This window comes from Pteronotus mesoamericanus, unplaced genomic scaffold (assembly GCF_021234165.1).
Source record: "Pteronotus mesoamericanus isolate MK-2021 breed Mesoamerican mustached bat unplaced genomic scaffold, CSHL_Meso_final scaffold_232, whole genome shotgun sequence".
Taxonomy (NCBI): Eukaryota; Metazoa; Chordata; class Mammalia; order Chiroptera; family Mormoopidae; genus Pteronotus; species Pteronotus mesoamericanus.
In genome coordinates, this window is record NW_026555311.1 from 5,472,975 (window position 1) to 5,490,201 (window position 17,227).

A 17,227-nucleotide genomic window follows, 5' to 3' on the forward strand; every position below is an offset into this window, starting at 1 on the left:
CTCGTAGAGTTGAGGGAGAACTGTTCCAGCATCAAATTCCTCTTTCTCTAAGTTACTTCCACAGACCTTTCCCAAAACATGTTACTATATTGTTGCTATCCTATTACCTTTCGTTTTTTAACTTTCCAAATGCTTCCATTTTTCGCTGTAATCATTCATACGTATAAACTATTTTTCCATTCCCACTTTCATCTTTTTGGTTTTGTAAGGTCTATTTAATTTGCAAATAGTCACTTTTCTTTCTTGCACTGGTTCCTATTTCTAGGGTTATATTCTCATATATTTCCACTAAGCTAGCTCTCCAGTCTTAAAAATGGTTTCTTTGCAGAGGATCTTTTACTGCCAGTTACTGCTAAAGCTGTATCTGAAGCAAGCACTTGTGACTAAAAATAGGGCAAATGCTTCAGTCAAGGAGAAAAATGCAAAAACCTAAGTTACTATGAAACAAAGAGTAAATCATTTAATATCTCTCGATTTCTTCTTCTTCTTTTAAATCTTGAAGGTCTCAATGCTATGTTTTATTCACAGACCAAAATCAGTAATATGCAGACTATGATTGCTATAGCTAGCATTCAACAGGACAAGGACTCTCAAACTCAATGGAAGATGGGTGAGAACCTTCTGGAATCACCAAGAGTACTTATGACAAAGTTATCATACATAACCACCTACACTTTTTACACATATGAAAAACCACTGCAGTCCTGAACCACTCTTATTAACAAGCTTAGGTCTTATCTCTTGTGGGTGTTGTAGTAGAAAAAGAAACGTACAAACAACTTTGTCTTCCCAAGATATGCAAGGTTCATTACTAAAGCTAGTTGAGGGTCTCCTGCATGACAGCTATCTGTAAACACACAGAAAGGAATTAAAGCCAGGTATAAGCAACCTATCCAATGCTGTTTCCACTTGGACAGTACAGTTTATTACTAATGTGCCCAAATGAAGAGCTCAGTTTCTGGCTTCCTGGAAAATGCTCAGCAGAAAACCAATTCCCTCCTTTCCTTTATCTGGCTCCTTCTCTTAATTAGCACGTGTAAAGCTACTTTATGAAGCCCTGGCTGAGTAGCTCAGTTGGTTAGAGCATCATCCCTATGAGAAGCCTGAGGGTTTGATTCCTGGTCAGGGCACATACAAGAATCAATCACTGAATGCATAAATAAGTGGAACAACAAATCACTGTTTCTCTCCCTCTCCCCTAAAATCAAAAAATAAAAACTACTTTATGAAAAACTCCTTGCTCAGACATAAATTACAGCTAGATTTCCCTCATCCTGATTCTTTACAACCTGGCCAAGTTAAGTTCTCTGGCTAGATCTGCTAAGTCACAGAGATAGTTAGATGAGATCTGAATTCCTTACTGAGTATTAAAACTTTTATGATTTTATGATTCAGACACCAACTTGTAAGTCATAATAATCCAAGTAGCAGGATCCATATTCTAAGGTGGACAGAAGTACTCTTAGCGATAGATAAATAAATCAACTTATTAAAAACCAACACTATGAACTGCTGGTAAACACTTCACATTTCTATATGTACACACATATCATGAGTGAAAACAATACTTACTTGTCTAGATTTTCTAACAGTGACTGGCACAAAATTGTCAAATACCCAGCTTCCACTGCATTATGAGACACATCTAAAACAAACAAGTAAACTGCAGGTTGAGGAGGACGAAGCTGAAAGAAATAAAAATAATGTAATTTAGTAGGTATAATTTATTGTTTTGTTGTCACCATAACTACTGGATATTTATAGAGTATATTATTAAAAAAAACACAAACACGATGTTTTGTAAAATCTTATGTGCTAATCAAAATGTTATTCCTCAGCCCAGACTGGTGTGGTTTAGTTGTTTGGAATGCTGTCCAAAAGGTTGTGGGTTCAACGCCTGCTTGGGGTGTATGTGAGAAGGCATCCCATCATTACTTCTCTCCCTCTTTTCTTTCCCTTCTGCCCTCTCTAAAAACAATAAAAAATGTCCTTGGATGAGGATAAAAAGATAAAGTAAAATGAAAAAAAAAAAAAGGACATTCCTCTAACTTTTTTTCTTAAAGTTGGTTGTGGATTAAGCATAAGGCAGCCTTTACACAGTAATGGTTAAAAAGATGTGCTAAATATTTTCCTGATAGTCTTGGCTGAGATATCTTTCAAAGAAAAATTAAACTTATTTAATATCAACCTCTATATTCCTTACTAACCCTTAAAAACATTTTATTTTTAAAATTTATTTTCTTTACCTCGATAACCATTAGTATTAGATACTGGGTCATCCAGTGCTGGTAAAACCCCAAGGGTTAAGTGCTAAGTGTAAAGTCCTTGTGATGGCATTCCAAGTATGTTTGGTCCTTCTCTGACAGAGATATACCATGTACTGAAGTATTAATGGGTTAAATGTAGGATTAGTGCCCTGGCAGGTGGCTCAGTTGGTTGGAGCATAGTCCCATATACCATCAAACGGTGGTGGGTTTGATTCCAAGTCAGGGCACATACCTGGGTTGCAGGTTTGGTCCCCAGTCGGGGGGTGTAGGGGAGGCAACTGATTGATGCTTCTCTTTTACATTGATATTTTTCTCTTTCCCTTCCTCTTCCTCTAAAATCAATTAAAAATATCCTTGGGTGAGGATTACATAAAATAAATGTACGATTAGCATTTAATAAACTCCAGGGTCAGTGAGAGGAGGAGGGACTGGAATAGGCTGGGGACAGATGAAACATATACAGCACAATGTTAATAATTACTGAAGCTCACTGATGGGTAAATGATGATTCATTATACTGTTTTTTCTTCTTTGAAGTATGCCTGAAAAGTACTTTTACAGGAAGTTAAAATAAAAGGATATATAAAGTCTTTAAAAAAAAGTTATCGACCAGGGCCTTGATAGGTGTGGCTCAGTTGACTGGATGTTGCCCCGCAAAGAGAAAGGTCGCCAGTCAGGGCTCATGGCTGGGTTGTGGGTTTGGTCCCTGGTCCAAAAAGCAGCTGATCGATGTTTCTCTCTCACATCAATGTTTCTTTCCCTCTCTCCCTCCCTTCCCCTCTCTCTAAAAATAAGTAAATAAAATCTTAAATATAAAAAATAACAACAACAACAACAATAAAAAATCAACCAGGGGTTGTACGGGTCATATGGTAAAAATTAGAGACTACTTTTTGCTATACTGCTCAATCGAATTAAGATTCCTAAAGAGCCAGAACAGAACTGGAAACATAGTAAGTTGTAAAGAAGGTAAGAAGCTGAGAGTAATGGTGACCAGGAGAAAGTTTACTATAGTTAATACAAGAACAGACAAGAAAATAGTTGTTAAGCAGGCAGATGCTATATTCAACAAAAAGAACCATAAAAATTATAAAAATTAAGAAACGGGTCAAGCATTAGGAATTTAATACACATTAGCTCCTTTTCTTCACCACTTTACATTTTTGCAGACAACAAAGATTAAAAATAAAGATACAGAGGAAACAAGTTACTATAAACATTTTTAGAATGAGTAGATATGATGAGCATAAATTTAGGCTAAGAATTTGTTTTTGTAAGTGGAAAATGAGGATGAGAGCTTAGAATCAGTATAATTAAAGAAAAGGCAGAATTTTTATGATGAACTGAAAAGAAAACTTATAGTGAAGCCAATATTCATTTATCTTGATCTATGTACAAGGTGAAGCAGTAAGATTATATCTTTAAGAGCTTGAGAACTGCAGTTTTTGGCAAAAACATGTGTTCTTCTGTTAGAGGGTCTTATATATTAAACGGTAAAAGAATATTTATATTCATTCCATGTAAGTAATATAATCAGAATGGCAACTAATTGTAGATGTTAGCGCTCATGATAAAACATTACTAATATTTTTTAATGATGTATTTGTAAAGTAACCTTTACAAAGAGTTTTCTATTTGTTAAGTATAAATTTTCAGCATTATTTTTTAAAAATTCATTTTTAAAATTTCAAACTTTGGACAAGAATTAAATTAACAGCAAATTACAAATGACCAATACACATCCCATATTAACTTTAACACTGAACAGTTACCATGTAATCGGAAGAAGCAATGAACTCCACGGTTGAATTCTGAACTTCTGGGCGTTTATGAGGCTCTCCATAAGATCGGGTAAGGGGGTTATACATAAATTCTTCAGGAACTAGATAAGAGTTAGAAATCCAGTACAAATTTAGTAACACAATCTGTAAGTAAATACACATATAAACTCCTAGAAATAAACACCTCTATCATCAGTATTTACATCAGGTTTACAAAGAGTTCTGTGAACATCTAATGGTAAAAAATAATTCCTTAACCTCTCTTTAAAAAAATATATCAGAAGGATTAAAATATTTTTTTCTGAAATCAGGTTAGGAAACCAGAACACAGACGACCATGCTTTTTAGGTTTGGATTCTATTTATTATGTCTCATGACATGAAAAAAAAAAAAAAAAATCAGACAGAAGGCAATCATACTAAGATGTCTTAAGAAATGACTAAAAAGGGAAACAGACACACATGCACTGAGTTAATGAACATAATATACCTACAGAATACAGTTTTAACTTGTCAGGGTCAAGCATAAGTAGTCTGTGTGGCCTTACCTGCATAACCTTCACTGCTTGTTTTAGGGATACTTTTTAGTGTGACCCTGCTGTCACTTCTCCTCATTAGCAATTATCTCCTTGGTTAAGCCAAAATGAAGTGTTACTAGCCTACGTTCTCTCCATTAAAAGTGGTATGAAAGTTTTGAAAGAAGTGAGGAGAGGGACTAGATAATGACAAAAATGTCAAAATGTTTAAAATAATATTAAACACACTTATTTTAAGAAGACTGCCCTGGCTGGGTAACTCAGTTGGTTAGAGCATTGTCCTGATATGTAGAGATTGAGTTAGATCCCCAGTCAGGCACATACAAAATCAACCAATGAATGCATAAATAAGTGGAACAAAAAATACGTTTCTCTTTCTTGCTCTCTAAAAATCAAATAAATTTAAAAAATATCTGAAACTCACCATCATTGACTCTATAGCACAAATTGCATTTCCATCTACGTTGATCAATGAAGGATACAAAAGGGTTGATATATGTTCGACAAGATCGGCACCTCACAATGGTATTTGATGTTATTACTGGTAATTGCTGCGAGGTAAAATAAAGATGTTATAGCAGAAAAGCACCTCAAGAAAAAAATGGAACACATGCTGCTGTGCTCATATTCAGAACAAAACTATAATTCTGTTTTCAAACTGAATCATTTTAATAAAATCCAGGATGTGCTGAATAACACAAGCAACTATGAAGTTTTCGCCCTCTTTTGTCATAAACTTCATATAAAATAAGACCAAAATAAAGTCAACCCAAATCCAATAAAAGTTACTGGCTGACAAAAAAAGCCTGGTTAGTCAAGAAAATAATATAACTCAGAGCTCATCAGCTAGATTCAACAAATAATAGTAAGGAAGAAACAATACATCATATAAAAACACCTCTGTCTTTGCATCTGGTGCTATTAGGCACTGCTCATTAATTAGACAGCCACAAAAATCCTGATGGGAACCAGGACCACAAGAAAACAAACACAATGTGCCTTTTAAAAAAAGCATCTCTTTGTGCTTAGGTTGAGAAAATAATTTTATATTCAATTTAAGAAATTTAGTGCTGGCTGGTGTGGCTCAGTGGAATGAGCACTGGCCTACGAACCAAAGGGTCACCAATTCGATTCCCAGTCAGGGCACATGCCTGGGTTGCAGGCCAGGTCCCCAGTGGGGGGCCCTGCAAGAGGCAACCACACATTGATGCTTCTCTTTCTCTTCCCCTTCCTCTCTCTCCAAAAAAATAAATAAAATCTTTTATAAAAAAGACATTTAGAAGATATAAAAAATTTTTTAAAAATCACATTATTATTCTATTTCCTTGAAGTAAGCCCTGATAATATCTTAGTATATTTCTTTGGTTTTTGTCTATACATAAACATCTGTATCTTTGTATTAATTTTCACATATACAATTATTATATAAATAACTACATGTCACTTGTGAATAAATTAGGAAATACAGTTAACAAAAATTAAAAACTACTCAGAATTCTATATGCCAGGGGAGCCACTATTGCCAATTTAGTGTATATACTTCTGGAAGGTATAACATATAGCATCTGTATTTAGATAAAAATTCTCACCTGTGTATATGGAAAATTAAATACATTGGATTAGAGATAAAGTTTGTAACAATATTACAGGTTATCAAATAGTAATTTCTGAATGAATTCAAGATCCTTTTTACATAATTTATTTTCTATTCACTTTGCTCATTTCTATACATCTTAGTAAAAAGTAAGCTCCCTGAGGAAGATCACTGACATTTGTATCCTCAGCACATAGCATGATAGGTAGGCAAATCAATATTGTGTGGATGAATAAGAGAAAAAGAAACTCAGCAGCAGTAAGAGGGGTAAAGCTACAGGGGTAAAAAAGTGTGAGGGAGAAATGCAGCTTGTAAAGTATTAGTTTAAATATAACATATTTGCATGAAATTCCAGAAGTATGTGTAAAAATTCAGCAAGCTAAGTATTAAAACAAAAAGACTGTGGAAACTTAAACAAGTAGAGTTTTAATTCAACAGACTTCAAGTGTCTGGACTTTATTTTTATGAAGGTTATTTGTTTAATGGGAACAATCATACAGTTTTCCTCCCTAACTGCACATCACTGCTGGTGCTTCCTTTGTCATCGAGGTTATCTATCATCTACTGCCTTTCCTTTTCAAAAACTAATCTTTCAAAATTCAGCTCAGACCTCATCACTCACAGGAAACTTCTGCTACTGTACCCAGAGGACGTTATTTCCCACACTGTACTCACCGCCTAAATACCTTACAGAATTTGATTAGCTGCATGCATTAATTATCCTGGATGTAATTATTTGTTCTTACACCTTTGTTCCCTGTTAGAGAAGAATGTCTTAGGGGCAAGGCTAGAGACTTTACCACTGCTTAGTTTAAGGCCTGTCACAAAGCAGGTGCTCAGAAAATGTTTGCTGAATTGAATTTGACAGAAAATTATTTGTAACTTCAAAGATGAAAAAATTCTAAAAAAATATACAATCTAAATACCTTGCACATAAAAACACATGTCATTACCCACATATATTCTAAAATATGTTACTTTACCGTTAGGTCTCTGAAGGGATGTAACAACAATCCTAAAGGAAGCTTAGCTTTATTCAGTAAAACCTGTGTCTGTGGAATATTTGTCAACGTGCACCGAAATGAACTGCAAAAAATATAAACAACAGGGACTACATTAGTTATTCAAAAAGAAAACATCCTGAAGTAGGTAGCTGCTTACTCCATTATGGCTAGCATGCAAGGCACGAATAGCAGGGAGTGGAAAACCTGAGTGAAAAGGCATACATCTGCAACTTTAATAATGTTGTTGTTTTCGTACTCCCCATTTTTTACCTGTTGAATTCCTCCTCTGACTCATCAAAGTTATCGCTTTGTTTGAAACCATCCTTGCCCCTGATCACAAGTCGGAAGGAAATGACTTCTCCCTCTGTGCTCTGAGATCTGTTTATGCTTCTATGGTATCAATTACTCTGATTTGCTTTAGCTGCTTGTGTACCTTGTCTGTCTTTTCTACTTGAGATGACAGATCATTTTGTCCTGGGTCATCGTAGCACTATCCCTCTCATATAATAGTTAAGTGCTTATAACTTATTAAGTTATAAGTAAAGGGCAGTAGGCATAGAACCAATGAGGTAAAAAGGAGGCGTATGGGAAACCAGGAAAGGAATTTTAATTAGAGTGGTTGATAGTATGCAGATAGCCAGACACATCCTGGTCCAGGCTGGTGGTGCTCCTTGAACACATCACGTTGGTTCCTGCTCTGGGCCCTCTGCATTGCTGTTCAGGCAGCTTGGTATACCCTTCCCACAGAGTTACATGGCTTGCTCTCTCACTTCATTCAGATCTCCACTCAAATGTTAAGTCTGTGGGAAAACCTGTCCTGGCTCAATTAAAAATACTTACCCTCTACTTTTACTACTCCCTTCTTCATAGTAATACTCTGACATTTCATTATATACTTACTGGTTTGACTGTTCAAAGTATGTCTTCCTTAATAGGATATAGGTTTGTATGAGGTTGAGAACTGTTGTTTACTGTTTCATTCCCGGCACCAGAAACAGTGCCTGGCACTTGACTTAGAAGGCATTCAGTAAACATTTATTGAATCAATAATTTATCTTAATATGTAGGCACAATTATTATTTTTGCTTTACAGTTGACAATACTAAGAATTTGAGAGGTTATGTAACTGGCATAAAATCTTAGAGTTACTTATCAGTGGAACCACAGTAAAAACCTAGGTATGTCCAACTCCAAAGCCTGTACTCAATCACTATGCTTTGCTATTTTAATGAGAGATATTTTCACAGAAAACGCATAACTAAGTAGAAACATACATAGCATTCCTTACCTATGGACTCTTATATACATATACATACACATACACATACAAATACTATGTTCATCTATTTAGGGAATGCCTAACCATTCATAATACAAGGCCACAATCTATGTATTTACAGACCTCACAGAAGCTTACGCTCAGCAGGATGGGCAGCTACTTTCAACCTAGAAGCATGGTTAAACATTTTTATAAAAAGGCGTTGGCAATGCCTTCAGCCCTGATGGAGGACTGGTAGTAGACTGCGGCAGAAGAGGGGGAACTCGCAGAGCAGCAAGCTCCACCTTCTGTTCTGTATTGGAAACTATATAAGATTTCGGTTGAAAAAAGGGAAGCTCACTACAGGATTTTTTTTAAGAGACAGAAATCTATTGCCTTAAAAAGGGGAAATACTGGATCTCTTATTACAAGGAAGAAGTTAATATTATTCTGTGAATTGAGTTTACTTTTTGAGGAGAGATTCCCGGAGCAGGAGGATGTCTTCTGGGTGCAGAGGAATAAATATCCTACAAGACACAGAAGTACTGAAAGCAGACAAGGACAGAGAACTTTTTGTCTTGGAGGCACTGTGAGGAAACTAACAGAGTTCACACACCCAGAGGCTGTACCAGGACTTGGCCACCAGAAGCAAGGCTGCCAGCTCAACACCCCCATGAGGTGATACTCCGAAAAAGAAAATCCAAATCTATATTCAGGCTGGATAAATAAGACCGGGTTAATGGTCTTCACATTCTATACTAAGTGGGAAAAGAAAACCCAGAGATAAACAAACCATTTATCTAAACCTGTTCTTAGGATTACATAACTTTGTGTCCTTTTCAAGCAAAGATTAATGGGCACAAAATTATAAAGATTCCACCTTGTTTAAAAGACATCAGAAATTATTACTGGTGAAAAGTGAGGAAAAAATTTTAAGAAAAGAAAAACATAGTTAGATTTGGGTTTCTGAAACTCTTCCCTCAAGAAAAAAAATTCCCAGGCATTAAGTAATGGAAGTGGGACTGGATGAAGACAGAGAGGGAGCAGACAACCCCAGAAACAGACAACCTAAACTGAATTTTCAAATGTCTATTCAAACTAAAATAGAAGTGGTTGCATCAACAAAACTTCCAGTCAAGGAATTAATATTGTATTATTTTTATTATTTTTAAGAGACATACAATCTTTTTGACAAAGTATTTTACTTACTAAAGATCATAAAATAAATACTTACTCTGGGCTACAGTTTAATTTTTTGAGGTCTAAATTCAAGTTAGGTACAGGAGCCCAAACAGGAGTCATGGGTAAAATATTCCTTTCCTGCGTGAGGTTTACAGGTCTGAGGCATTCTGGTTGTACAGAACTCTGAAGACTCAGTCCTCCCAGACTGGAGGACAGCTGGTTCATACCAGGATACTGCTGAGAGACCAATTAAAAAAATAAAACAACAACAACAAAAAAACACAAAGGAAGAATACAACAAACATGAATAAATTTTATTATACAATAGAAAGGATTTTAATATATAGGAAAGAAAAAGAAAATTTAAACTTGGCTTGGTAATAAAAGAATGACTTAATTAGGGCAGTTCTACGTAAAGCATTCTTGGGGAAAAAACCTCAAAGTAAAAATACTAAATTAAAATATAATTAGCCTGGTTAAATATCACAAAACAAAATTCCAGCAACAATGCTTCTCAACATCAAGAATTTGGTTTCTCTGAATACAGCTCCTACTGGAAAGGCAGCACAATGCTCATGTTTTCAAGCATTTGCAATTACAGTTTTTCAGGATAATGAGTTAATTGTCATAGAAATGTACAATGATGTTCAATGAGTTTTGCTTATCTTACTTTTCTGTATTACCTTGTTATAGTTTTAGCACTATTATGAATTCACGTCTTTTTATTAAGTCAAAGTGACTTAATGAATTTCAGCTATTCATTTTGATGCTCAAACTATCCAATCTTCGGCAAGTAAGAGCTGGCCCCGGGGTCCATTTGATATGAACCTATTAATCTTTGTTAGCTTCTTTGTCTTCTGGCATAACATTTTCAACTATCCCTCCTTCAGACTTCAAATTAATCATTTATACAAACAAGAATCTTGGTTTTTAAATAGAGATGGCATCTAGATAACATAATCTAGATAATAATGTTCACTGCTACTGTGTTTGTTTATTCCTTTCAACTTTTACAATAGGTAGAGATACAAAACATACATTTTTAAATAGGGGTGAAAATGATAACTTCACACTGACATTTCCTATTCAAATTTAAGATGCTGACATTTTAGTTTAAATTCTTTCATTTTAAACCTGTACCTCTTTTGCTGAAAATCTTCATGCAGTTTTGTCCTATTATATATACTAAAGTAGTCTCAAAATAACATCTACATTATTATAAAGTTATTAAATTAGATATAAGATTTCTTTGTAGCTTTTTTGTCCTTAGATTACATCTCACTGAGGATGTACAAAATACAGGGTTTTAAGATTAACTAAAACAATGCTTTTATCAGTATCAGACTGTATCAATGTGATAAACAAGATCAGTTGTTTTTGTTTGCTTTCAATTGTAAAGATTGCATTTTACCTTTTTTGACTTTATGGTTTTTGAGTAAATATAACATTTCTGTAATTCTAATGTCAAAACTTTATAATGAGGTATATTAAAAAATATCTTGTTTTACCTTGATCTCTCCATCTATAGTTAACTATTTTCATTAGTTTTTGGTTTCATCCTTCCATTGTTTCTATTTACAAATATAGACTAATATATACACTGCTCTTAATATGAACCCATTTTTACCTTAAAAAAAAGAAAGTGGCTCAGTGGACTGAGCGCCGGCCTGCAAACCAAAGGGATGCTGGTTAGATTCCCAGGCAGGGCACGTGCCTGGGTTACAGGCAGAGTCCCCAGCAGGGGGCGCGCGAAAGGCAACCACACACTGACGTTTCTTTCCTTCTCTTTCTCCCTTTCCCTCTCTCTTAAAATAAATAAAAGTAAATTACAAAAACAAAAAGTGGGGCAATAACTCTATGTCTGTACATAGAGATTCTCCACATCCTTTTTTACAGTTGCCAAGCACTCCTTTATAGAAATGTACCAAAGAATTCCAGCTAAATGCAGAATAATAAATTCAGAAAAATCACTATTTTAGAACCCATACAGAAATAAACGATTCAGATAATGGTCATCAGGAATAGATGATAGACACCAGCAGATGGTGATAACACTAGGTAAAAGCTTAATGAGGAGCTACATACACTATGAAGGGATCAGGCTGTCACAATATGAACCCACTAACCAATCCTAGCACTGCTAAAAGTGAGACAACTAGATATTATGAGGCAAGCAGAACCAAAATACATCATATTTTGTCTTCAGTAAATAGATAAATGAAGTAATAAATCAGAATATAATCAAGCCAGTAGATCTAATATCCAGTCTATAGAAAAAGGAACAGAAGAAGTTAAATAACACCACAAGTAGTAGTCAGCCAAATTCAGAATGTTGGGGCAGTCTAACAGGAAAATAAATCCATTTTTTTCAAAAGATCAAAGGCACATAAAAAAAATGAAGTGGACATTTGTTTTAAAATTTAAAAAAAATTAAGACACATAAACAAATACAACTGGTAAATCTTGTTTGGATCCTGATTTGAACAAACCAACTATAAAAAATCAATTCTGAAACAATCAAGCAAGTCTGAAAATGAACTGAATTTTAAATGACATTTAGAAATTATTGTTGATTTTGTTGAATATGAGTGTGGTTATGCAAGAAATGCTCCTTGTTCATCTCCCCACAACCCCTTTCCCAAGATAAGCTTTTAAATCTTTAGCAAGAAAAAGTGTGTGGGGAGGGAAGGGGGACAGCTGGTGGTACTAAATGTGGGAAAAAAAGGGGTTTACTTCTGAACTTCAAGGACTTTTATATTCTCAGAAATAAACCTGGTCTTGGACAAATGATTTCACTTATCTGACTCTCCATTTCTTCACTTAAATGATGAAAGAAGGCAACTGTTTAATATAAAAACATTGAAATTCCAAGTGTTGCCAGTGATGTGAAGTAACTGGAACTCTCACACACTGCTAATGAAGGCATAAATCTGAACATCCGCTTTGGAAAACTGATGGGTACTAACTGCTGAGGTTGAACATGTGGAAATCCCATGACCCAGTGATTCCACTTCTAGATATACACACAGTCACTTGAAAGATATGAACAGAAATATTTACAACAGTACTATTCACAATAGCCTCCAATTGTAAATTTACCCTAATTCCCCTCAACAATAAAAAAATAAAGAAATCTGGGTATGTTTACATAATGGAGTACTATATAATGAAATGAATGAACTGTAAGTATGCAACAAGCATAATGTTGAGCAAAAGAGTGTACCTAACAGTATATACAGTATGATTCTACTTATATAAAATTTAAAAGCAAGTGAAACTAATCTGGTCTGAAACTAATCTAGACATCAAAACGGTTGTCAATTCTTGTTTGGAGGGTTGGTGACTAGAAAAGGCACAGGAGGCCTCTGGCTGTTGGTTTACATGAGTGTGTACAATTTATAGAAATGTATTGAGCTGCGTGCTATTAATTTATATACCTTTACATAATATGGATTACATTTCAGTAAAAAGTTAAAAAAATAAAAAATTGGGAAGTAGGATGGTCTCTAACAGCCTATTTCTAAAGCTTTGGCTTCTTTAGCATGCTCATTTCAACTGTGATTAATAACTCAAGTTACTTTTCAGTCTGTCTTTGTCCCCTTTATCCAAACTCCTTTGATCTAAAGCTAAGGTATAAAAAGGATTGTGATTACAGAATAGAATGAGGCTATATTTTTAAATCTAGTATATTAAATATTAATTTTTACTTTTATTCCAAAGACCATCTCTTAACATTCCCAAAATAACCATCCAAAAACCATGGGACAAGAATACTTCCTACTCTCCTATGTCAAAGGTTGGCAAACTTCTTTTGTTGAGGCTCAGATAATAAGTATTTTAAAATTTAAGAGCCACATGGTCTCTTTTGCAACTATTCAACTCTACCATTGCAGTACAAAAGTTGCCATAGGTAATACATGAAAAAAAAGTTTATTTACCAAAGTAGGCAGCAGGCCAGCTTTAGCTAAAGAACTTTTTCCTATGTCGCTATGAAAGACTACTTTCTATTTCAGAACAACTTTTTTCCCTTGTCCAACACTTCCTCCAAAAGCCAAATTTTCTTTGCACTTAGTTTTCTTCTCATTAAAATGTACAAATAAATGACATATTATGACCCCAAATAACAATTTGCCTAAAGTGCGCAAGTTAGACTAGAATGACTAAAAAAAGTACTTCATCTGGACCATAAAGCCATAAAAAAATCTAACAAAATGCAAGTCAGGGAAGTTTGTGCTAATTATATTTCTCCAGTGCCTCTCCCATTTTTCTTTTTCCTTCTGAGCCTTAATTCTAAGATTCTATTCCAGAAAGAAATGATTTTATTATTACTAATTTTTATTCTTAGTTCACCATAAGATGAAATTTCTATGAGGTTAATCTACTATGAGCAGTTTTTAAAAAATTATAAGTAGAATGCTTTTGCCATTTTAATCATTTCCTTATTTTTCTTTTTTCCTCAATAAATATAAATGTAAAATACTTATTGTTCTGTATTAAACTGAGATAGTATTTAAGAGGTGAATCTAAACAAGGTCATGTCAGATGGGTCAAAGAAATAGTTAATGAAGCACTGAGAAGCACTTATATATGGAGAGGCTTTCACAAATTATGTTATAGTTAAGAGTTGGAACCAAAATCATAAACCATATTTATACCATATCATTTTTTTGAGGAGGAAACCAGCGTAGCAGTACAGAATTTAAAAACAAGCTTAACGTTTACTTTAATGTCCTGATTATAAAATACAATGTACATTACTAGAAACTATGAAAAAAAGTACAATGAAGAAAAGAAAAATCACAGCTAATACCTTGATCCAAATTTAACCTCTTTACAAATATTTTTATGTCCCCCTTTTTTTTTAATGTATGCATACACATAAAAATTGGAATCAAAGTCTACCTGTCTGATCCAGGCTTATCTGTTTTTGTACGTATGATCCATGTGAAACACGAGAGATTTGACAGAATTGATAATAGCTTTGCAATTTTTAGAAAGGCAATGTCTTTCTGTGACTAATACCTACTTGAGCATACTGCTGGAACCCAGAATACACTGGGCTGCTGGGCTGCCCTCCAGAACTCAGTGGTGCTGCAGCAGTCTGATAACCAGGCTGAAGAATAGGATAACCGTATCCAAACGGTTTAGCCATTTTTGAAGGCTGAGGGGCAGCGGGCACTTGAGCTGGAATAGGGTCAGGTTCGGGAGCAGGATCAGGAGCAGGACTGCTTGCTGATGAAGAAAGCATATCTACCAAAGGGAAAAACATGGTGTTAACACCTGAAAACAGACTGTATAAAGACTCGGCTCCTGGGAGAGCCACTACTTTTGGCATTTTCCTTTTTCTTAAATTTTTTAATATGAGAAATTTTGAACATACACAAAAATAGGAAGAATAATAAGCCCCACATACTCATCACTCAGCCTTAATAATCATCCATATTTTGCTAATCTTGTTTTATATGTTCCTACCCCCTCTTTTATTTCTTACAGAAGTTATTTACAAGTAAACTTCATTGCGTATCATTTTACGACAATTACCTCATTCAACTGTTATTTCTAATAGATAATGCCTTTATATTTTATTATACATATAAAATAGTTTTTATTCTCTCAGCAGGAATGAGGCTAGAAAACAGAGAACAAAGCAAAGCAGTAAAAAGGGTATCATCTACTTTTTACTAACTTGCCTTTTTATTTGACCTTGCTATTTATAAAATACGCCCATGAAGAGAGTGGCATTATTTCTAAAATCCCTAAAACCTGAATTATTTGTAGAGGAAAAATTGTGAAAGTATGAAACAGTATCTGGAATAGCGTCCAGCTCCTAAAAACAATGGTGTGTAATAGATGTCAACAAAATTTACTGAATTTAATTAAACTGTGCCTTTCCTGAAATTAAAAACAAAAATTTGATTCTTATATATACCCTGACTGCAATCTGAACCTGCAACCTTGGTGTATCAGGGCAACGCTCTCATCAACAGAGCTACCTGGTCAGGGCCTGTTATTGTTTTTTCAAGTCAAATCTATAATACAGATGTATTTAAATCTCTCTTTCATATAAAAAATTATATTCTTCACCAGTAATAAGACTCTGCCAAAAATATGTTCTCAAAGACAACTGACTTAATAAAATTTATTTTTTAAAAGTTTCCTGAGGAACCACATCTTTCTACTGATTCTGTTGGCTCTAATTTTGAAGATCCATTCCTAAATGTTCTGCTATTTATCATCATGTGTTAATTAAGCAAGACTTGGCTCACTGGGTTTCTAGTAGCCTCCCGGGCCTCTTAAAAGGACAGGAGTGTCAATACAGTATCATCCTTAAATCTCGTTTGTCCCTCCTTATGGTGATATAAAAGTAGCAAGGTCTCTAAATCAGCTAAGAAATAACTGGAGTCATCATAAACATGGAGGTCCTAAAACTTAGCCCCTTTTGAAAGAAATGGGCAATATTTTATACATTTCTACAGTTCTAAAATGTATACTAGTACCTGACATACAGTATGCTTTCAATTCACTTAAACTTACTGCTACAATGCTCATATTTTCCTTAATTTTGGTGCAATTTAAATAGCTAGAAAACTAGCTGTAGGTCACTCATTGTCAAAGCACAGTTCACAATAAGATTAAGATTTATTGATAAATGAATACCAACAAACCAAGGTCTAACTCCAAGGCCATGATCTTTAACTACACCACACTGCACATTTCACTTAGTTTACTTTGAAGCTCGTGAAATACTACACAGTTAGAGTATTCATCTTTTAAGTGAAGAAAGTAACTCTTCTAGAATATTTTGATGATAGTAACTGCTTTTGGCATGGTCTAGAACTTCTTACACACATACGCATAAACCGTGGTTCCTGGGGGGGAAAAAATCTGTTAACCACAAAGACTAAGCTTATTTAATTATTCTTGAAATATTAAAAGGGAATTCTATACTATGGTGAAAAGATTAAAGTTTTCTACTGATTCATAGGATAATGATAGCAAGATAGTGTGTTTAGTTAAGTATAGCATACTCCAACTTTAATACTGAATTATTACCAGAGTGATAAGAAATAAGAAGAAGGGCAAAATTACTCGTTCTGTTAGTCCTAAAATTGAGACTCATGAGAAAGAAAGAGAGAAAAAGAGGGAGTGCAGATGTGGTGGTCAGGTGACAGGAGACAGGCCAATCAGGAAAATCATGATACAAGATATTATAATAAAAATGACTATAATTATAAGTTTGTATTTTTTCTTTCAATACTATCCACTGCTCTTATTTCTATGTAATGACCAAATCTATTTCAAGATATGATTAAAAGTAATGCCTCCAAAAACTACATCCAAGTTGGTTAATCCATTTACCTGGTGGAGGCGGCCAGGAGCCATAGGGGGAGTAAAGAGTCAAAGACTACTATATTCAGAGGCTAGTTGGAAGGAATTCAAGGACCTAAGCATGAGAACAGAAATATAAAATTTATTTAAAGAGTTATTAGCATTAAAAAAAAAGGGAAAAGAAGAGAAAAATTATTCACTATAAAAGACTTTTAGAAGGAAGAAAAAGATAAAGAGCATGATAACAGAAATAAAATAATAAATTTCCTTAGGCCTC

The 17,227-nt window shown here is 34.4% G+C and overlaps 1 protein-coding gene across 7 annotated transcripts in view; it reads right to left on the minus strand.

Moving 5' to 3' along the window:
* Positions 1 to 17,227, minus strand: part of SEC24B (SEC24 homolog B, COPII coat complex component) — a 94,285-nt gene that overhangs the window by 17,676 nt on the left and 59,382 nt on the right. For 5 of the 7 annotated variants that reach the window (XR_008530685.1, XM_054591631.1, XM_054591626.1 and 2 more), the window contains 6 exons: positions 14,648 to 14,871; positions 9,674 to 9,858; positions 7,161 to 7,263; positions 5,008 to 5,134; positions 4,040 to 4,149; positions 1,573 to 1,685 (listed from right to left, as the gene is read on the minus strand). Coding sequence is in view for 6 of the 7 variants with exons in the window: in XM_054591631.1 (XP_054447606.1) it covers positions 1,573 to 1,685; positions 4,040 to 4,149; positions 5,008 to 5,134; positions 7,161 to 7,263; positions 9,674 to 9,858; positions 14,648 to 14,871 (862 nt within the window). In the remaining variant the exon portion in view is untranslated. The remainder of the gene's footprint in view (positions 1 to 1,572; positions 1,686 to 4,039; positions 4,150 to 5,007; positions 5,135 to 7,160; positions 7,264 to 9,673; positions 9,859 to 14,647; positions 14,872 to 17,227) is intronic. The other 2 variants (XM_054591628.1, XM_054591630.1) reach the window with 1 other exon arrangement.